The sequence below is a fragment of the Musa acuminata genome, chromosome BXJ2-8 (assembly GCF_036884655.1).
Source record: "Musa acuminata AAA Group cultivar baxijiao chromosome BXJ2-8, Cavendish_Baxijiao_AAA, whole genome shotgun sequence".
NCBI lineage: Eukaryota > Viridiplantae > Streptophyta > Magnoliopsida > Zingiberales > Musaceae > Musa > Musa acuminata.
This window is the reverse complement of record NC_088345.1, coordinates 44765041-44786523: the sequence shown is the minus strand read 5'-3', so window position 1 is coordinate 44786523 and position 21483 is coordinate 44765041. Positions and strand designations below refer to the sequence as shown.

General features: G+C 42.9%; 2 protein-coding genes across 6 annotated transcripts; both read left to right on the top strand.

Moving 5' to 3' along the window:
• LOC103995031 (LIM domain-containing protein HDR3) lies at nucleotides 1-21244 on the top strand. 5 transcript variants are annotated; one of them, XM_065121791.1, is made up of 20 exons: nucleotides 1-372; nucleotides 12445-12596; nucleotides 12777-12858; nucleotides 13023-13137; nucleotides 13221-13341; nucleotides 13460-13543; nucleotides 14217-14336; nucleotides 14474-14686; nucleotides 14766-14828; nucleotides 14902-15017; nucleotides 15394-15452; nucleotides 15698-16463; nucleotides 16558-16758; nucleotides 16842-16974; nucleotides 17755-18336; nucleotides 18585-18681; nucleotides 19705-19880; nucleotides 20027-20093; nucleotides 20187-20242; nucleotides 20891-21244. In XM_065121791.1, exons 1-12 carry the CDS (start codon nucleotides 327-329, stop codon nucleotides 16036-16038), a joined length of 1512 nt encoding a protein of 503 aa, XP_064977863.1. In that variant the 5' UTR covers nucleotides 1-326; the 3' UTR covers nucleotides 16039-16463; nucleotides 16558-16758; nucleotides 16842-16974; nucleotides 17755-18336; nucleotides 18585-18681; nucleotides 19705-19880; nucleotides 20027-20093; nucleotides 20187-20242; nucleotides 20891-21244. The 5 variants fall into 5 exon arrangements, with proteins under 5 accessions (XP_064977863.1, XP_064977865.1, XP_064977864.1 ...); XM_065121793.1 differs by having other exon boundaries at nucleotides 16842-18093; nucleotides 18165-18336; XM_065121792.1 differs by having other exon boundaries at nucleotides 16842-18093; nucleotides 18156-18336.
• LOC135620411 (uncharacterized) lies at nucleotides 18211-20203 on the top strand. Its single transcript, XM_065123335.1, has 6 exons — nucleotides 18211-18336; nucleotides 18388-18477; nucleotides 18585-18681; nucleotides 19705-19880; nucleotides 20027-20093; nucleotides 20187-20203. The coding sequence occupies exons 1-6, from the start codon at nucleotides 18211-18213 to the stop codon at nucleotides 20201-20203; spliced, it is 573 nt and encodes a 190-aa protein (XP_064979407.1).
• Nucleotides 21245-21483: the final 239 nt, after the last annotated feature.

The window sequence follows — 21483 nt, the reverse complement described above, 5'->3', positions numbered from 1 at the left end:
GCTCTACGCATTCCTTTTGGAGACGAAGGAATCTCTCTTTCCATCACTCCACCGTCCCTCTCACGCTATTCTCCTCCTCTCTCCACTATATATCTATATACCTCTCTCTCTCTCTCTCTCTATGTGCATACTTAATTGCGGAAAGCTTTTTGAGATGCCTCATCGTTGGGCCGCCGCCCCCGTCCTCTGCTCCACCCCACTCCCTTCCTTTCCAACCTCACCTCCCCTTTACATCCCTTCCTTTTCACATCCTGTTCCCTCAGAGTCCATTCTCTTCCCCCCTTCCTCTTGGTGGTGGAATCGCGGCACCGGTTCCGGCCGCCGCAATGGCCTCTTCCAACTCCAGCTGCCACTCCCGGCCTCGCGTCCAAGGTAACAGAGAACTATTTACCATTTTTGGATTCCTTCTTGATGGCTCGTTTCTTAGATCTGTTTATGCAAAGTCTTTGTAGAATATCGAAGAGCTTATTTTAGGGCTACTTATCGGTTGATGGTATTCGTAACATTTAGATGAATCATAATCAATTTGGAAAGGACAAACTCTGGAATCATCTACCTTTTTCGTCTTCTTGTAGAACCCTTTTATGTAGATAAACCGCCATTTCCTTGAAAGAATTTGCGAGGGTTGATGGCGATGCCAATTACAGTCTAGGTTCTTGAGGTGAGTTGTGGATATCAACAGGAATCGATAAATGAGCATTAATTCCTTGACGCTGACGTGTGACTTTTCAAAGCATCAAATTCCTTCAAAAGTATTTGCAGGGCCACTCAGTCAACTATCCACTCCACAGATGCACAGTGACATACAGTAACAGATGAAAAAATAGAATTCAATACGCAAAATATTAAGTAACAGATGAAAAATCTTTCAATTCAATACGCTAAAAAGATAAAAGTAAAGATCATGTTTCATCTATGAGCTTGAGATATTAGATGGGGTGATAACGACCAGTAGTTTGTTTAACATGGTATCAGAAGGAAGGTCTCATTCAAATAATTTCCTTACCATACATAAAAAACAAAAAAAAATCAAATCAACCCCAACCAATTCAAGTTTTACATATTGGGTTTGCAGATGAGAGTGGTCAATAATACATTGCAATGGAATAAGAATTAAGCAGATCAAAACATTTTTTTACATGGATAGAAGTATTAGAAAATAAATAGATAAACAAGTTGCAGAAGAAGTTGATTGTTATTAACATATCCCCCTTCCTTTTATACAGGTTAGAAAGGAGAGTTTTCCTCAACAGATTAGAGGATTTCCCTCAACAGAGTAGAGAGATTTCCTCAAACGGTGACTGTCTTTTGCTTCTTAGAACTCCAACTGATTGGATGAGCACCAAGGAAGATAATATACCCCGATGTGGATGTTCTATCATCAAGGTTACCTGCTCAATCAGCATCGGCAAAGGCATGAAGATGAAGTGGAGAGTGTTTACGAAAAAAGAGTCCATGATTTAGGGTCCCTTTAAGATATCGTAGAAGTCTCTTGACCGCAGACCAGTGTAGAGTAGATGGTTGCTGCATAAACTGTGATAATTTGTTGACAGCAAATGAGATGTCTGGACGCGTGAGAGCTAAGTATTGTAAAGAGCCAACAACTTAGCGGTATTGAGTGGGTTCCGTAGCAGGACTTCCATCCGATAATTTGAGAGAACCACTAGTAGAGATGGGGGTTGTAACTGCATTTGCTTCATGCATGTTTGTCTTTAATAACAAATCTGGAATGTACTTGCGTTGTGATAAAAGGAGACCACAAGACGTGAAGGTAGCTTCGACACCCAGAAAGTAGCTCAAGGGTCCGAGATCCTTAAGCGAGAATCGAGCTGCCAGCTGTTTAATGAACGCTTGGATGCTGATAGGATTGTTGCCTGTGACAATAATATCATCCACATATACCAGAATATACATTGTGTTTCCATGATGATGTCGCAGAAACAACGAAGTGTCAGATTTGGAGTTAAGAAAGCCGACAGAAGTAAAAAATGAGCTAAGTTCAGTGTACCAAGCTCTCGGAGCCTGACGAAGTCCATAAATGACTTTCCGAAGTTTGCAAACATGCTGTGGATACTGAGGATGAGTAAAACCGGGGGGTTGGTGCATAAAAAAAACATCTTCGGATAGAGATCCCTGTAGAAAGGCATTATTAACATCCAATTGTCGTAATTGCCAGCCTTTGGTGGTAGCCAGACTCAAGATAAGCCGGATTGTAGTGGGTTTAACAACAGGACTAAACGTCTCAGTGAAATCAACTTCAGGTCATTGATGAAACCCTTTGGCGACCAGGCGTGCCTTATATCGGGCAACAGAGCCATCTGGGTTCCGCTTAATTCTAAAGACCCACTTACACCCGATGATGTTTTGTGAAGGATGGAAAGGAATGAGATCCGACGTTGAATTATGGAGGAGGGCATTATATTCCTCACTCATGGCAGTACGCCAATGCGGAGATTTTTGGGCTTGAGTGAAGGTGGTGGGTTCAACGTTGGGGGATGAGGAATTCATGATAGCTTGTAGGTTAAGTACCTGACGAGGTTTAAAAATTCCATGCTTAGAGCGAGTGGTCATAGGATGATTGGAGACGACAGGATTGGGAGGTGATGTTGGGTGAGGATCTGTGGCACAAGCCGGGTCAAGTGGAGACACGTCAGGGGCACTTGGGCGAGAAGGAGGTAAGGAGGATGGTTGTGTTTCGGAACATATTGCCCCATCAATTGGAGAAGAGTGGAGTGGAGTAGGAACAGAGGAAACGGGCAAGTGTTGAACTGGAGTGATATAGTGCAGATCAGGAGGGGAGGAAGTAGACGAAGTCATGGGAGGCTCATCCGATTGGTCCGAAGGTATACTCCAGTGAGATAGTGAAGTGGTCCGTATGGCAGGATATGGAAGGGTTTGGAAAGGAAAGTTAGACTCAACAAAGACAACGTGACGTGATATGAAGATTTTACGAGTGTGGAGATTATAGCAGCAGAAAGCATTATGTTCAAGTGAGTAACCAATAAAGATGCAAGGAGTAGAACGAGATGTTAACTTATGAGAGGCATAGGGACGTAACCAAGGATAACATAAACAACCGAACACTCGGAGTTTACGAAGGTTAGGGGGTTTGTGAAATAGTGTGTCAAAGGGGGACTGGTATTGCAGAACTGGTGTAGGCATTCGATTAATCAGGTAGACAGCAGTTTGAAAGGCTGCTGTCCAAAAAGTTGAAGGCATGGAAGCCTGATGTAGAAGTGTGAGTCCAGTTTCTACTATATGCCGATGTTTACGTTCGGCAGAACCAACAAGTTGAGGAGTATGTGGGGGAGACTTGAGGTGTTGAATGCCACAAGCTGAGAGATGGGATGCCAAGGCTTGATATTCACCGCCACCATCAGGGTAGACTGTTTTAATGGTAGACTGAAAATAGTTTTCGACCAACTTCTGGAAAGTGGAAAAAATACGAGAAACGTCAGATTTATGAGAAAGAGGATATATCCATGTGTACTTAGAGAAGTGATCTACAAAAATAACATAAAATCGAAACTTATCAAAAGATAAGATTGGAGCAGGACCCCAAACATCAGTATATATAATTTCAAAAGGTTTAGAGGAGGAAATGGAAGATGAGCCAAAAGGCTGCCGATGACTCTTATTACTAAGACAAGCATCACAATGCATCATAGAATTAGTGGACTTAAAAAGAGGAAGAGAGTGACGAGATAATAATTTCTGCTGAATAAAGGACGAGGGATGACTAAGCCGACGATGCCACACATCAACTGGAGCCGCAACAGAAGAATGAACAGTGGGTTGGGTTATTCGAGAGGTTGACGGCCATTCGTAAATGTTGTCTTTATTCGGGCCTTGGACCAATGATGCTCCCGTGCTCAAGTCCTTAACAAGAAATAAATCAGGAAAGAATTCAATGGAAGTATTATTATGTTTGCAAAATTGAGAAACAGAAATGAGGTTGCGTTTAATATGAGGGGCGCATAAAACATCATCGAGGGTAAATGTATTAGAGTCAGAATTAAGCGTTGTGGAACCAGTATGAGTTATAGGAAGTCCTTTACCATCACCGATGATGATATCTTCATCGCCGCCATAGGGATTGTGAAAAGACAAATTCTGAAGATCAGCGGTGATGTGATGAGAGGCACCAGAGTCGACAATCCAGTTGGACTGGCTAGGTGTCGGAGAAGTTAAGAGATTTGCCTGAGGCCAGTGTGACGGAGCAGGGAGGCGGGGACGAGATCGGCAAACTTTAGCGGAGTGGCCGACTTTGTCACACAGTTGGCAAACGACCCGTCTTTGATGGCTCGGTAGGGCAGGGCACCAAGACGAATGATGGCTGGAGTTACCACTTTGCGAGAAGTGATGACTAAGAGGATAGGAGGGGTGTGCATGGAACTCACAGAATCAAGAGGTGCATTAGCCAAACCTTGAGTGATGTTCGGCGAGTACCGAGTGCTCTTCCGTTTTGTCACGGACAAACTTCGAAACAGGATGTTTGATGTAATGCTTATGTATGTCCGTGTCTTTCGGCATGTTCATGCCTTGTACAGCATGTAGAGGGGCGGCCAAAGGCTTAATAGTCCCATTTTAGTTGGGTTGGTGGCCTCTTTAGGCTTGTAAATAAAGGTTGTGTCATGTGGACACGTGTGAGAGATTTTCGGTCTGTAATGGACCATTTTACCCTTTGTTGTGCAACTGTTCAGAGCTTGTAAAGTCTGTTTGTAATTTGCATTGTCTATAAAGTGTTTTTCGGAGATGTTTGTTTGTGGATCCCGAGTGAGGCCTTTTCTCTGTCCTGTTCTCTCTTTTGTGGGTCCTAAGGGACCATGGGAGGCTTCGGGGAGGCTGACCCTTGCGGACGGACACGCAAGGGTGCCGCACGACTTAGGCAAAACCAGCTAAGTCCGTGACAGATGGTATCAGAGCGGGATAAGCACTCATAGAAACACTTAGCATGCAAACGTGGGGGACCTAGCAGGACTGCGTTGAGGGCAGTCAGCACACGCGCGACCGTTTAGAGGAAAACGAGCATGGAGATGTTGGGAAGAGGAGTCGCTCAGAGGAGCGGGCATCTGAGATTGGCATTCAGAGGAATTGCCAACCCTTCGCGCAAGAGGCACCACGAGAACAGACAAGCTTGGAAGAATGTGAAGCGCACAAAGGTTGGGATAGCTGAGTTTGAGCTACGGCTCAACGTTGACAACTATACTTGATGGTGCTCAAGGTGGAGACCATGCAAGGTGGAATGAGTTGCTCAACGACCAAAAGAGTTATGCAAAGCTCACAGAGGTGAGGGGAATTGCTAGCTCGAAGAATTTGGTACTCATACATGGGCTTGTATGCGGACGACGGAATGTTCATGGCCATCCCAAGGCGACCGAAACTCGGCGCCATGGAGCATTAAAACTTTCTCTTCGGCATGCAAAGGATACATCCGTAGGAGGCTGAATGGTGCAACTAGTTCAGCATGTTGCTAGGCCCTGAGGGGTGCAGCGGGGGTTGTATTGACGTGGAGTCGCAATCTAGCAAGTGTGTTTGCAGGAGGCAGAACAATGCACAGTTTGTTCAGCAGATCGGAGTAGTCCAAGGGGATGGTGGTCTCCGAAACGAAGAGAGATGTTGCTCCAATGGGACAGTTATCCAGGAGGGATAAGTCCCGGCTCTCCAGAGGGAGAATCATGTGGGACGGACCTCACAAGTTGAGGAGGAGTACCTCAACAAACAACAACTCCACAAAGCTCAAGGGGCTGAGCAAGCGACGAGGAGTCGTCGCATGATCTCGCTTGAGAGAATGCATTGGTGGATGCATTGCGAGATCAAGTGGGGGAGTGACCCAAGGCAACACAAATGAAGGCACACTTGGAGTCGATACGGAGATCGGACTCAAGGGAGGGCTGACCCGTGGAATGGTGGGCGCGAGGGCCACCATCAACTCAATGCAAAAGCGAGGAGCGGAGCAACTTGGGTGTAACTTGGTGAAGTACCCAAGCCGCTTGAAGGGAGCCAGCATAAAAGTTGGAACATGGAGCAGAGGCACAGTGCTTTCCTTAGACAGAGGTTAAGGACATGAACTCTTGTAGAGGCAAGAGTAAGATCATGTTGTTCCATGGGTCCTTCATTCTGACGGAGCGGACTCATCTTGAATGGTGCCAAAGACGAAGGGAGCTTCGGGGCACATGCACCTTATCTCGGAGGAGCATTTGATGGAGGAACTAAGGCGACTCAATTTGCGGAGGCGAAGTTGGGATCAGAAGGCCTTAGCACGGGGCAAGAGGACGCAGAGGCGAGTACTCTTGAAGAATATGCCACAGTGTTGTCATTCAAGTTGCTATAAAGGAGGCGGTGCGCAGCGAAGATTGTGCTGGTAGGGGTAGAGGCCCAGGATCCAGACAATGGTGCACTAATTGCAGCGAAGTCGGGGGACTTTGGGAGCTACTAGGCGACGGACTGTCCTAGAGCGGTGCTCCATCGTGGTGTGACCCAAGAGTGGGTGGATGAAGGTCGATTGCCAGAGGAGCGAACAAAATCGAAGGTAGAGGAGACCCTGCGATGTATTGGCAGAGGCCACACATGGAGGGTTCACAATTCGAGTTTTTCCACAAGGATCAGAATGCAATAGAGATGTCATCAGGAGGCGACATGGTGCAGCGGATCGTAGTGGAACAGTTCGTGGCAATGCGATTCACGCAACCTTGCCCCGTGAGGGACTAGATCATACGGAGGTATGATCGGGAGCTACTGGAAGCTCCACTTCGGTGAACAACATGACGGCGAGAAGTGCTATGGATTCAAGGAGTGAAGGCCATGGTACCGCAGAGGCGGGTCTTCCGTGCGTGCATCGAATTTTGTATCGGATGAAAGCCTTGGTCATCAGCATATGGGGGCTGTGTTCCACCAAGGGAAAAGTTCGAATGCAAGTACCAGTGAGTCCCATGGGAGGGACTTGATCATACAGCGGTATGATCGAAGCAGCTGGAGAGTTGGACTGCTCCAGAGCTCATATTCGCTTAAGGGAGCCCGACAAGTCAGAGGACAAGGTCGAGTAAGCGAACGTTGCTACCAAGGAAGCTAAGGAGAATAGAATCAGTGCAAACCCTACAACGTGATGGCAGAGGCCGTGCATGGGAGTTGCAGTCTGTCTCTCCATCGACCAGACGGACTGCTTGGAGAACACAGAGGTGTTGAAGCAGGGGGTCGAAAGGGGCGAGGAAGCGACGACGAGTCCAGAGGGACTTAGCTACCCAAAATCAAGCATCAGTTAGAATGGAGGTGGACTCAGAGGAGTGCCACAGAGACATTTCTACTGATCGTGAAGAAAAGGGATGCAGATGCGAGGCGACGGATAGTAGTGCCATGGGCATGGCAGCGCCATGGTACCGCAGAGGCGGGACTTCCGTGAAAGTCATTGATCCCTTGCTCTCATGGAGGGAGAGCGCTTGGTCGTAAAAGGGGCCGAGGAGGTGGAGCATGCAGAGGCAAACTCCAAGTACCGAGACAAGGCTGAAGGGCAGAGGCCAAGGAACTTCGTAAGACCGGTGTCAATGAGTTTCTCATCAAGATAGCCGAAAGTGAAGGACTTCGGGTCATGCAAGAGTGCACGACCAAGGAACAAAGTAGTCAGTACGCGGTGCTGGACCTTCGCTACTCAGGGGAGTAGGCAGCAGAGTTGATGGAGAAGACGGTACAATCCCAGAGGCGACCAAACCTATTAGAGAATTACTCCAAGTTGGGGTGAAAACTTCCCGCATTCCAGAAGTTCAATAGCATTGAGAAGGTGAATCACAGTAGCTAACTCAACGCAAGGAGTGCAAACACTTCAAGTGCTTCAGAAGTGTGAGCAAAGATCCGGCGAAGGCCAGTAACCAGCTCGATGCATGGAGTACAACCTCGAGGAGGCAGGCGAAGTCAAGTAACCTTTGCTTTCTCAACCCTTAAGAGAATGGGCGAAACCGAGTACCCCAATTCTCTTATCTATCCAGCAGAGGAGCTCTGCAAAAGTTCAAAGACCCTTCGAAGATAATGGAAGACAATAGTTGTCAAATTCTCACCAATGGTGATCAGTGTTACTGAGAGTAGATTGTCCGCTTCATTTCCCAACGAAATGCCAATCAAAAGCGGAAGTGATGCGAACCTACTTGGATGTGACAACTAAGTGAAAGAAGAGTCAATGAGCAAATTTTGTGGAGGAAGGACCCAAATCTTCAGAAGTTTGCGAGACGATGCTCGTTAAAAGCTTCAACAAGCATTCACCCAGTTCAAGCAGCATGAGACATTTTGAGAGACTAGCGCAGTAAGGATGGTCTTTTCCTTCATCTGAGGGATCCACAGAAATCAACAAGGATCAACACAACTCAGTCAACCCCACACCAGAGTCAGAGTCATTGGTGAGTTGGAGTAGCATGGCGGATCAAAGATTCGACTACTCAAAAACAGCAGCGGAGAGCAGCTGGGAATCCAAAGGCACATTGTAGCTGGAGCAGAAGATTGAAGACTCAGCAAAGGCGAGGAGTTGCAGTGTCGACAAAGGCTTCAACGAGGACGTCGAAGGGATAAGTGGGGGAGAATGTCACGGACAAACTTCGAAACAGGATGTTTGATGTAATGCTTATGTATGTCCGTGTCTTTCGGCATGTTCATGCCTTGTACAGCATGTAGAGGGGCGGCCAAAGGCTTAATAGTCCCATTTTAGTTGGGTTGGTGGCCTCTTTAGGCTTGTAAATAAAGGTTGTGTCATGTGGACACGTGTGAGAGATTTTCGGTCTGTAATGGACCATTTTACCCTTTGTTGTGCAACTGTTCAGAGCTTGTAAAGTCTGTTTGTAATTTGCATTGTCTATAAAGTGTTTTTCGGAGATGTTTGCTTGTGGATCCCGAGTGAGGCCTTTTCTCTGTCCTGTTCTCTCTTTTGTGGGTCCTAAGGGACCATGGGAGGCTTCGGGGAGGCTGACCCTTGCGGACGGACACGCAAGGGTGCCGCACGACTTAGGCAAAACCAGCTAAGTCCGTGACAGTTTGGACTTGTGACTGACTTGAGCTGTGACAGTTGATCCAGGCAGTTTGTCCACACGCTTCAAGTACATCTCGTAGTCAGTCAGTTTATCATAAAGATCTTCAAAAGAGACTGGCGAGTCGCGTGCCCGAATTGCAGCAGCCAATTCCTTGTAGTCGGTGTCGAGACCATTGAGGGTATGAATGATAACCTCTTCGTCACATAGGGAGTGACCTATCAAGGCTAAGTCATCAATGATAACCTTGATATGTTGTAGATAATCAGAGATAGTACTTTCCTCTTGTTTCGTCACCATAAGCTTGGATAGAAGACTGAGCTTGCGAGTACGTGAATGATTTGCCAGGGTGGTTTGCAGTGTAGACCATGCATCGGCAACTGTTACACATGAAGATATCAAGGGAGCAATTGATCCAGCAACTGAAGCTTGAATAGCTTGGAGGATGAGACGATCTTGACGTAGCCACAGTTTGTGAGCTCGATTGGGTACTGGACTGGGATCGCCGGGAGCGTTGAGCATGGCCGGAGGACAACTGAAAGTGCCATCAATGTAACCTAACAAGTCGTATCCAAATAAAAGATTAGAAAATTGAGCTCGCTAGGACGCATAGTTGCTACCCTTTGATAACTTAAAAGGGATCAGCGTGGCAGCATTGATGGAGATAAGCCCTGTAGAATAACAAGAAGTGGGAGTCCCTACAGGAACTGAAACATCAGAAGAAGTGAATGAAGACATTTTGTTTTTTTTGGAAGATATGCAGCGAACCTTGTGTGATACTCAGGTCACACAAGGTGGAGAATGAGGGAGGGGGGTGCTGCTGTAGATTGCTGCTTGCTGCAGCAGATTGTAGAGGCTGCAGTTCGCCGGAAGATGGCCGCGAAAACTGCAGCGGTACTCAAGACTGTGGTTCGCTGTTGTGGATTGCTGCTTGCTGCAGCAGATTGTAGAGGCTGCAGTTCGCCGGAAGATGGCCGCGAAAACTGCAACGGTACTCAAGAAAACTGCAGTGAGAGAAATCTACAGCAATTAGATGTATAGAGGAAAGCAGCAGCGAAAGCTGCTGCGGTAGAGGAAGGAAGATGCAGCGGTTGCGGCTGCTGCTGGCCGGGAAGCGACTGCGACAACGAAGGAGGAAGATGCGGCAGCCGTCGTTAAGCAAGGAAGACTAAGCGAGGAAGACATTGCCGTTCGCCGTTCGTCGCTATTGAGGAGGAGGACACCGCCATTAAAGAGGCACCGTTGTGTAGAGGGAAGCGGCAGCGAAAGCTACTGCGGTAGAGGAAGATGCAGCAGTTGCGACTGCTGCTGGCCGGGAAGCGAGGAAGACACCGCTGTTCACTGTTCACCGCTATTGAGGAGGCAGTGAGAGAATATTTTCCTCCTTGCGTGACGGCGACAGAGAGTATCTGCTGTAGGCAGCAAATAGGAGAGGGAACAAGGCCGGTCGAAGAAAAGCAAGACCAACGATGAAGGAAGAGAAGGAGTGGATGAGCAGAGCCAAGACGGTGCTCGTTAGCACTGGCTCTGAATCCGTGTCTTGTGCTTCTTCAATGACTCCGCTTGAGGCAGCGTGTTACTGTGGCCGCTTGGCTAACACACGGTGATCCTGTTGTCGCCAAGGAGGAACTGCTCTGATACCATGTTAGAAAATAAATAGATAAACAAGTTGTAGAAGAAGTTGATTGTTATTAACATATCCCCCTTCCTTTTATACAGGTTAGAAGGGAGAGTTTTCCTCAACAGATTACAGGATTTCCCTAAACAGAGTAGAGAGATTTCCTCAAACAGTTAGGAAAATCTCATCTACTTATCAAGAAGTCCCATGTGAATGATAGTCTTAGGTGAAAAAATCACTGTCATGTCTGAATCACAGAAAAGGATGTATTATCAGTGTCAACTTTTTCCTTAGATGAAGGACATGGACAGAAATTATAGCTTTGGTTTGATATGTCACAAGCTGATAGAGTTGCATTCATTTATGCACCATAGTTTCACTATGACTAGTCTTCCTCAAAATATAGGGGCTTTTGATAATTTCCCACTTCTAGCTTCAGCTTCCAAATACACAAATCTTAGCATACGTGAACCAACAGAAGAAGCCCTAAGCTCTCTCTCTCTCTCTCTCTCTCTCTCTCTCTTCTCTAGCTAGGCTTTAGAGAGTTCTAAGTAAGGAAATTATGGGACATTGCTTTTTAATTGGAGCAAATTTAGAATTAGAAGACATTCATTGACATAACTCCACACTAGAGTGATGAAAATCCTAAGGATTGAAATAATCCTTATTTTTATCCTGGTTGATCTGTCTCAACAATAAACGCACATTGATCATTCTTCATAAATAGAGAAAATTGTCAAGATTTAATGATCCCATGTGGAATCTTCTAGTTCTTTCTGCTACTGATGTCAACTCTCTCACACAAATTTTCTTATCCATCCTTCACTTAGACGTTAGAACCACTGCCTGCCTAACCCTCCCCTGGATGCCTTGAAAAGGGCATCACCAACTTCCTGTGGTCCTTTCATGCCCCAGAACAAGACAAATGCTCGTTCCATTTAGTCGCATATTGGCTGCTGCAACAATAAATCATTTTGTAATGCAACAGTGGACCATAGAAATTGATATTTATGTCACGAAGAATAATCTCTTTGTGCAATTTGTGTATAAACTAACCTACTGGTTGACTTTTGAAGTTTGAATACCTGATCATTTGATTGTTCTGATTCAAGGTTCCCCTTGTTTCAGGACTTAGGAACAATTTTTTTTTAGATGCACATAGGGAATAAATGTTATCCACATGTATTTGCATTAATGTCATAGGTTTTGTGTATATTGTATATACAATTACTCATATATAGTGCATGGGTACATACTGCATATATATTTGTTTAGTATATATGCATTCGAGCATGTGTGATTATTATATGAAAATTTATAATCTGCAGTACTTTATAAGCCCACTATATAAAAACCTGCATGATGAAAAATAAGCAAAGATGTCTATATGTTAATGACTCTTATCTAGTTGATAAAAATGTTTGTATCAGAAATATAAACATCATTTTAATATTTTCTTATTCAAGTGGCTAAAATTTATCAGAGATCTTTTTTATTTTCTGATATAGGGATTGTCATGCTATGCAATGCCATGAAACCTTAAGCATCAGCACCTCACATTATTCAAACTCTTATTCTAATCACTAAGAGAAATTATTTAGTGAATGTTGAGTATTCTACTTTCAATGGAAATATCTTTGGGAAAATGGCATTTCAGAGAGGAAACACGAGCTTCACATGTTCAAGATGTCAGCTGTAAATAACACAGCTTGCATCAAGTCTTCTTTTGTTAAGAATTACATAACATGATGGGCATGTTATCAGTGAATTTCATGTTTGATCATGATCTTATAGTAATATAAAATTTCATCACTTGATCAGGACATACAGCTCCATCATTTATTGAGAGAAGGTCTCGCTTCATGAGGTGGCTCCGCAAGCTTTTCAAAGGAACAGATGCTGGAGTGTCAAATGGAGACCATTCAAGTGTAACTGGGGGAGAGAACTCATTGCATAAACCAGTCAAACCAGTGGTAAAGATTCTATCTCATTTGGCTGTGCAGATTGGATGTCAAATTTCTCAGAATAGGCCTTATCCTCATTACATATTGATATACACAGTTTTCAGAAATTTATCTTAATTTCATTAAGGTGTCCATTTGCTCTTCTTATATGTCATTGCATGAATTTTTTTTTGCACAAGCTACTATCAGGATGACCAATCAAAGGGTGAAAATGAAGATTTGGATCATGCGATTGCCCTTTCTCTTGCAGAGGATGCCAAGAAACCTAATGGTAGGTTTTAACTATTTGGAGAGCTGATACTCGAGTTATTCAGTCTTCTTCAAATTATAAGTCTAGCTTCTTGATTTTGAATTATATGGTTTCCCTTCCATGTTGAAGAGGTTGGTTAAAGTGCTGATTACCTATTGTCTGGCAATTTTCTGAGATATCTTCAGGATACAAGGGCCAGGGAAATGATGATGATGAGCTAGCTAAAGCTATACAAGAAAGTTTGAGCATGCCCTCATCTCAACCATATCAACCTGTACAGTTTTTGCCAAGAGGATATAGGTTTGATTTGTAATTCTTAGTATATATGCCATCTTCCTACATCACATTACCTAACAACTATGCTTGTTCATTGTGGCCTGTAGAATCTGTGGTGTTTGTCACGATGAAATAGGTTGTGGACATTACTTAAGCTGCATGGGAATCTTTTGGCACCCACAGTGCTTTCGATGTTATGCTTGTGGTCAGCTTATTCATGAGGCTGAGGTGTGTTGATAAAAGTGTTGCTTCACTTATTTAAAGCATGTTAAATAATTAACTGGCACCTGTCTTTTCTGAGTTGTTTTTTGTGTGAAGCAGATCTTAAGGATGGTGCTTGTTTTAGTTTTCTTTGTCAGGCAGTAATCCATACCACAAGTTGTGTTATAAGGAGTTGCATCACCCCAAATGTGATGTCTGCCATGAATTTGTAAGAATTTTTGTCATGATACTTTGCAGTTTGTCATTTACCACTGAATAAATGTGTTTAACAAACTCTGTCATTAGAAAATTACAGAATAATTTTCCATGCAGAAGTTCATGTTGTTCTAGGTTGCCTGTTTGTGGGTACTTCATGCTATATATGTTAGTCTGTCGATTTGAGAACCAGCATTGAAGTTTTCTCTAGATATCAGCATATATGTCTATTTCAATACAGTGATACTGAATCCTTTCCAGAATGAGATTTGTATCACAATGAGAATTAAGCTTTCTTGTTTTGACATTCATAGATGTTGTACTATTGGATAGGGATCCCACGTGTGTTAGAGACGTCTAAAACTCAAATAGATAAGCTTTGCAAATAGTTATGGCTTTGTAACAATGATATTATTGACCCAAACTTGAATCTGCCGTTGAACTTAGAAAGTGAATCTTCTACTTATGTTTTTCTTAAAAAGATGAATATCATCAGTGGTGTCTTTTTCCTTCTCCATTTGGAACTTTTGAATTAACTGGCAGCTTAATTGATCTCCAAAATATGTCTCTTAGTTTTTCTAGAAATGTTTTAATTGTTTCTCTTACAAAAGTTGAGTTAGAAATAACATGCTACAATATAAGCAAGCAAGCATGTAAATGAATTTTCTTCATTTTTCTCTCAACAGATACCAACAAACAGGGCTGGTTTAATTGAGTATAGAGCTCACCCCTTTTGGGGCCAAAAATATTGTCCTTCACATGAACATGACCGCACACCTCGATGCTGTAGTTGTGAGAGAATGGAGGTATGGAAGACAATTGTTTTATTGGAGGAACTTTCATGTATGAAAATTGTCATTAAGAGCAAAAGAAATGCTCATGATATCTAGAACATCCATCTTAAATAATATCTGTTTTTTCCTTCTTTTACTTTGTATTGAAGTCAAGAAGTACTAGATATATCTCTCTAGGAGAAGGCCGTAGCTTGTGCATAGAATGTCTTGATTCTGCCATCATGGATGCTGGTGACTGTCAAGCCCTGTACCACTCAATTAGAGATTACTATGAAGGACTGTACATGAGAATAGATCAACAAATTCCAATGCTATTGGTTGAAAGGCAGGCTCTTAATGAAGCCATAGAAGGAGAGAAAGATGTAAGCTTTCTTTGGTTGTTTCAAGTTTTATCATGCATATCCTGGAAACTTGCTAATTTCTCAAATATTTTCATATCAGGGTCATCACCACAAGCCCGAAATAAGAGGCTTATGTCTTACTGAGGAACGAACAATTAGCAGTGTAAGCAATCTCCTTCCATTTTGATTATGATAGGCACTGTTGATGTCTGAGCTCTCTAGTTCCCAACATATAGATACATAAAAGGCCAAGAATTTGGGGAAACAGAATTCTGGACATGCGGACTTGCCCACAGAAGTTGACCCGTAAATGTGAAGTTACTGCAATTCTCGTTTTGTATGGCCTTCCCAGGTTGGTCTCCTCTTGTTATCATGTTGGAAGTCAGATAACTTTATTTATGCAATTACTGATTTAGTTTTCTTTTTATATTCAGTAACATGATCATAGTTAACTGAAGTGCTGAGATCATTATGTTATAATCAACTTATTTATCCAATATGATAATATATTTGACATGTGGGTATTTTACCGTGTCATGTTATGTTAACATGCTTATGCAATACAGGAACCTGTGCTTCCTGTGATATCAGGGTAGGATTTTGTGAAAGCTGAACTGGATGCACATGGAAGTCACTTTGTCAAGATTTTGTTCTTTGAATCGCTAATATGCATTTCATTCATCAAGTTATGCCTGGTATCCTGATCTTTCCTTTCCTTCTATATGCAGACTATTAACAGGTTCGATCCTTGCTCATGAGCTAATGCATGGTTGGTTACGTCTCAAAGGTATATTCTCGATTGTTTAGGTTGCGAGTCTTCCATCATTTGGTGTCAAGTTTCAAATAGTTTTATTTTTTTACAGATGCCTTTATGATTCTCCTTTAGATGTGAAATTGCAAACAATTTCATCACTAGATGTCGGATCCAACTCTCTTTCTCCTTTTCTCTAGAAACACTGTTTGCTCTCATTATTTGTTTCCTCTTGACTGATTGGTTGGATTTGTTTTCCCAATTCTTCATTTTCCTACCAGGCTACCGTAATTTAAGCGCCGAGGTGGAGGAAGGCATCTGTCAGGCTCTTTCCCATATGTGGCTTGAATCTGAGGTGATGCCAGGGTCAACAACTTTGCCATCCTCATCCAATTACGCCTCATCTTCTTCTTCGTCATCATCATCCTGGATGCCATTGTCAAAGAAAGCAGGGAAGTCGGATATTGAGAAGAAGCTTGGTCAATTCTTCATGTACCAAATTGCTCATGACACTTCAACAGCCTATGGTGAAGGTTTCAGAGCTGCCAATGCAGCTGTTAATAAATATGGGCTTCCGCGAACCCTGGACCATATCCGCTTGACACGAAGCTTTCCTACATGAAAATGACTTCTCTTGCTGTGAGCAGTTGTTATTGCAAAGAGTGAGTTACTCATGCACGGTTTGGCTCACAAGTCCCATAATTTTTCTTGGGGAGCCACATGGTTGATACTGCTTTATGTTTCAAGTAAAAGCAGCAGCTGCAATACTAAGTTCCAAACAATATTTTATATATAAATTATCCAATGTCTGGTTTACAAGGATGTAAATAATATGTATGTATATCCATGATAAATTGTTCTTGATAGAGAGAAACTCCGGCTGCTGCCCATTCAGGTAAGCACAAGCAAAGCATATATTTTGTCACATCCATTGGGGAAAAGGAATTCAAAGGTATTCTCAAACAGTAGTCTGTCACCTTCTTTTTCTTATATGGTGGTACAAGTGCATCGTTGGCAACGACTCGGAAGGATTGCTGCTTGTATCAGGTCTGCTACACTATCACCACAAACAAATGGTTGCATTTTAGTGTGCTTGTTGTTTATGCTGCTTTTTATTTATATCTTTATGCATACTTTTCAGGAGTTAAACATCTGAATGCCGAACCACCAATCTCTTTTGAAAGCTCGAGAACGATGTGAATTGTTCTTGCAAAAGTCTGTTGTTTGTATGCAACGATGGTGACGTTTTATCCTTGTGACGGGGCAAAGCTCTTTGGTGTGGATATAAAGTTCTCCCAGTATTTTAGTCTGCGAAAGGTACCGAAAGCATGTGGCGTGAAAGGTCATCTCTTATCCTCCTCCTCGTTATCATGCAAGAGAAATGCAAGTGGCGCAACATTGAATTCCATGACACATGTTGTGCAGTTTCAGATCCCAGTGGCCGGCTGTGCGAGGCTCAGGACACGCGAGGCCAGATATGATCATATACTCGACTTTGGGACATGGCTGGGAGTGCTTTCAAGTGGCATCACAAGAGTCAGTACTTTATGTTGCTCAGGTTCGTAAACTCTCTTTTAAGAACAATAGATCGCAGAGTGACATGACATCTACGTTATTCTTCTTCATCTTTCTAGTAGATAAGCTAAGGATATCAACAAAGAGACTAGTGGATAAGAGTTAGGCATGATAAAGATAAGGTCGATTCATAAGAGTCAACTCCTGTAGTCTTGGTGGCCATGTTCAAGTGGATAAGTCTCACCTACAGACCTTGGAACTCCTAGGGCATATATCTTCCTTCCCACCATCACCGAATCCCATCAAGGTGCCCATTGATGTTGTCCATCTTCATCTCCTTCCTAGATCGGCACATGAAGAGGTGCCGTGGCATATGCAGTTACCTCATTTTTTAACGTACATGATGAATCTGGCATTTGGCAGTCTTTGAATATGATCTTATCATAAAAAAGAGGCCATAATTTTGTAATTCTGAATCATATTTCTCACATATGAGACTACTCTTTTTTTTTTTGTCTCCTTGTTGAGTCGAACAATCCGGGACGACATTTGCACCAAGTTCTACAACGTATCTTTGACCCTTTGAATGCATTGCATCTACCCACAAATCCACCATGGGATTGCATCATGCTGATACACACAGTGGTATTGATCAAAAAGTGACGGTTCGGATCCTTTTTGGGCGTCATATTTTGGGGTGTCGGGGAAAGCATTTCGCTGCATTGAGAAGTTGTGGCCGTTCTTTATCGGCTTGCGCACGTGTCGATCCGGCACGCAACGACTGGTCTCAGGTGCACTTTGACGGATACGGTGGGCCCCACAGGGTCTCTTGTCCTCCAGTGCACGCCCAACGAAAACTACGACGATTTGAGGAGAGCAAGAAAGGAGGGCGATGGGTCGGAGCTAAATATTTGGCAATAGAGAGAGAATTGGGGGCGGAGGCGACTCTGAACCCAAAGAAGAAAACACGTATTTGATTGGATTCGGGAGGCTTTGAGTCTGCTGAGGTTCTATTCATCATTGGAGATTTCTTTCTGAGAAGCGAAGATAAAGAGACGTTTCCATGCCGGCACATGCGAGCCAGAAGGTGCTGAGACGACGCGGGAGCAGCAGCAGCAGCTGCTGGTGATCGCGACCCTTGTTTGCGCTCTTCGCCCTTCCCGTGTGTACCTCTCGTCCTCTTTTTATATCTCCGCCTCCCTCGCCCTCTCATAGCACACGCAGATCGAGCAGAGGAGTCGTTGTTGGGAGAGGAGGAGATCGAAGGGTAAAAGGGCCGATGGAAGACGACAACTGTTCTCCTTCGTTCACGTCGCAAGCGGATGAGGTTCCCGGGCGGAAGGGCGCGAATCCCTCGTCATCGTCCCCCGGCTATTTTAGCACCGTCATCCCTCCTGCTTCCGCGGTAAGTGCGCCTTGTCTGTCATCATGCTGTCCTTTGTCCTTTGTATTCTAGATCTGTGGCAACCCAAATCGACTCTCCTTTTGTTCTTCTTGTGCGACTGTGGAATTGAAGGGGTTCTGCTCTTCGTTCTTGAAACAAAAGGTGGATTGGGATGAAGGTTTTCCTAGTCGCCATAGTTGTTGCTGTTGCTTGGTTCCATGGATTTCTGATGGTAGGACGACCTAATTATTCGCTTTCCATGATGCTAGGTGATTGCAAAGGATCTATCACATTCTGACTTTTGCTGGACCTTGAACAAGCAGAGAAACGAAGGTGGCAGTGCGGACGCTCAGAGAGCAACCTCAGGTAATTGATAATGCTTAATGCTGTTGCAGCTCATATGCTAACTCCTATGCATTTTTCATCTTTCGACACACATACAAACACAAGAATCTCCTCCTCCTCCTCTTCGTCCAACACACACAAAAAAAGGGGAGAAATCTGCCTGTTTTACATTACCCTATACAGTACCTTTTAGCTACAGTGTTTTACCGGGATGAGACTTGATTTATTTTCGAGCCAGTAAAAATTTAGTTTTCCTCAAACATTACATTCTTGTAGCAACCAATATTCGGATAATATTTCCGGTAGAGTATGAGAATTATTGAGCATAAATACAATAATACATAAGTACTTTGGTAATGAACTTACAAACTTATGTTCCTTATTCAATGGAACATGTACCGATGATTAGAATGCCCAATCACACATAAATCCAGGTCATTGCAGGCCAGAGGTTGTAAAGTAGCACAAAAACTGTCAATCTTGAATTGAAACAGTTGCCTTATTTTGTAGTACTATATTCTTCTAAGATTACTGTGATGATGTGCATGTATGTCTTTATTGGATCAAATTGCTGCGGATATCACCAATCTATTTGATGCCTGTTCTCAGTGGTGAATAGAAGGATTCAGACTCAATAAAAGTGAACTTGAGAGTAGTAGAGGAAGTTCACGTGCCACTGATTTAGTGCTTCGCTGGTGATATTTTCTTCCTTGACAACTCTTAAGGGTATTTTCATGGGTGTCTTCACTAGTTAGATTAAACTTCATGTTCCACTTGTAAGTACTTCACCGGCGATCATTTCTTTCTTGAAGAAAAATCAACTGTCTTTGGAAATTGATGTCTTTGTATGAGAATAAGAGTGTTTATATTTGATCATTGTATCTTGTTTCACTGCTGCTAGTGTCACCAAAAAGTCGATGTGCCTCTTGTTAGAGAACTTTGTTTTGGTGGATGGTCTATATAAGGCGACCTTTTTTTGGACTCAAACTGAATTTTTGTTCAAAAACAATCAGAAGTCAATCATATATGTGTATGTAATTTCAGATTGCAAATCGCAAGGCTGTCCAACTAAAAGACAAGTCACCAAGAACAAAGATGAGAAATCAGTCCATCCCAATGAATCTGTAGAGTCACCATGTTTCGGATCATCTGTGCATTATGGTGGTAGAGACTTCTACATGAGCTCTTTGTCCATGCAGACCACTGAAACTTCAGAAAGTGTATGCGACACCTCCTTACATGTTGCATAGGAAGATTTTGCTCTTGGTTATATTAAGGATCTTATTTCAATGTACCTTGGAATACCAAGTTAAAAGAAAAAAACATTGTTATGATTTCATACTCACCCTGTTTGAAATTTTACCAGTATAAAACTGATGATGGAGTTGACTGGGGCAATAGGCATGCTGCTGACAGAGGTGACTGGTGGCAAGGTAAGATCAAACTCTAGAATGAGTTTAATCTATTTTTCATGTCTTTAAATGGAAAGTAACTCTTTTATACACTATCCAAATTTACTCTTTCAGGTTCACTTTACTATTGAAGAGGCAAGATCAGTTTGCTCTCTGTTTGTATAGAGAAGGTATGCCAAAGCCGTAGGCTTAGACTTAATCCCCATATTGCATTCAACTATCAATTATCTTAGGTTACTGATACAGTAGCATCTTTTGACTTCTGTTTAGTTCATGCTGCTTCTTTAAGTGTTTAATTACATTCAAATGTGGCTACATATCACATTTGTTTGTGTCGCAAAGTTCAAATTTTCTATTTACTACTTACGTCAGATAGATCTAGTTTAGAATTTTTCTATTTTCAATTTCTAATTTTCTTGTTTATTGCAACCACTGTATTTACATAATGGTCTTATTTACTATTGATTCAACATAGAAATAATGTATTGGTAAGTGTCATTCTGGCATATAATCTGCTTGCTTGGCACTGCCGTATCTGAAACTGTAGACAACTTTGTCGGTCACTATGTTAATAACCTCGATAACATTAATTTAAACACTTGGTATTCTACCAAAGCTAGGCAAACAATGCAATTAAGCTTATGTGGTGGTGTCAAGTCCCACAATCTGGATAATTATGCCTAACATCTTCTTTGCTTTCAAGCAATAGTGAAATGCGTTTGCTGTCCTGCAACTTTGTTTTCTCTTTACCAATACTGTTATCACATTGGCTGTTCCAAATTTCAGTGAGGCAGTTTCTAAAATTTACCTTTCGACAGTTCCTTTGTGATGCTGGTATGTGTCCGGGAAGCTACAAAACTTGTTGATTGTCCCAGTAGTCATGCATAATGTGGCGAGACGGTATGCTTTCAGCCCATGAAGTTGATTTTTCTTTTATAATCTGTAGGCTGGAGATTAGTAGACTATTAACGTACAAGTGAAAGAGCAGACTTGTCTAGTTATTTGGCTGTGCTAAATGTGGACTTGTGTGGTTTATCTATTTTGTGTTCTGAGATTGATGTAGTTAGTATACAGTAGTATCAGGCCCTCACCTCCAACTTTATTGCACCGAGGATGCAGGGTTGCTCTGTAATATTATCGTATTATGAAATAAATATAAACGTTTTTGTTTAGATTTGTGAGGGTATGCATACCGTCCTCCATTCCCTACACTTGTGTGCACGCATATATTTCATTTCAATTCCATGTTAGTAGGTGTTTATAGTATCGGTCATTGCTTTCTCCATTTCTGGTGAGAGAGACAGCAATGGTCAAGACCAGTTCTCATGCAAGACTTGAAACGTCTGTTGGGTAGAGTGAGAAGACACATGGAATGAGAATGCTAATGGTATATATTTTGAAGGAAATATTA

Coding starts and splice junctions, on each gene's coding strand:
- LOC103995031 (XM_065121791.1), top strand. CDS start 327: ATGGCCTCTTCCAACTCCAGCTGCCACTCCCGGCCTCGCGTCCAAG. Junction 373..12,444: donor CTCCCGGCCTCGCGTCCAAG/GTAACAGAGAAC, acceptor TCACTTGATCAG/GACATACAGCTCCATCATTT. Junction 13,342..13,459: donor AGCTTATTCATGAGGCTGAG/GTGTGTTGATAA, acceptor TGCTTGTTTTAG/TTTTCTTTGTCAGGCAGTAA.
- LOC135620411 (XM_065123335.1), top strand. CDS start 18,211: ATGGAAGACGACAACTGTTCTCCTTCGTTCACGTCGCAAGCGGATGAG. Junction 18,682..19,704: donor CGCTCAGAGAGCAACCTCAG/GTAATTGATAAT, acceptor ATGTAATTTCAG/ATTGCAAATCGCAAGGCTGT. Junction 19,881..20,026: donor CCACTGAAACTTCAGAAAGT/GTATGCGACACC, acceptor AAATTTTACCAG/TATAAAACTGATGATGGAGT.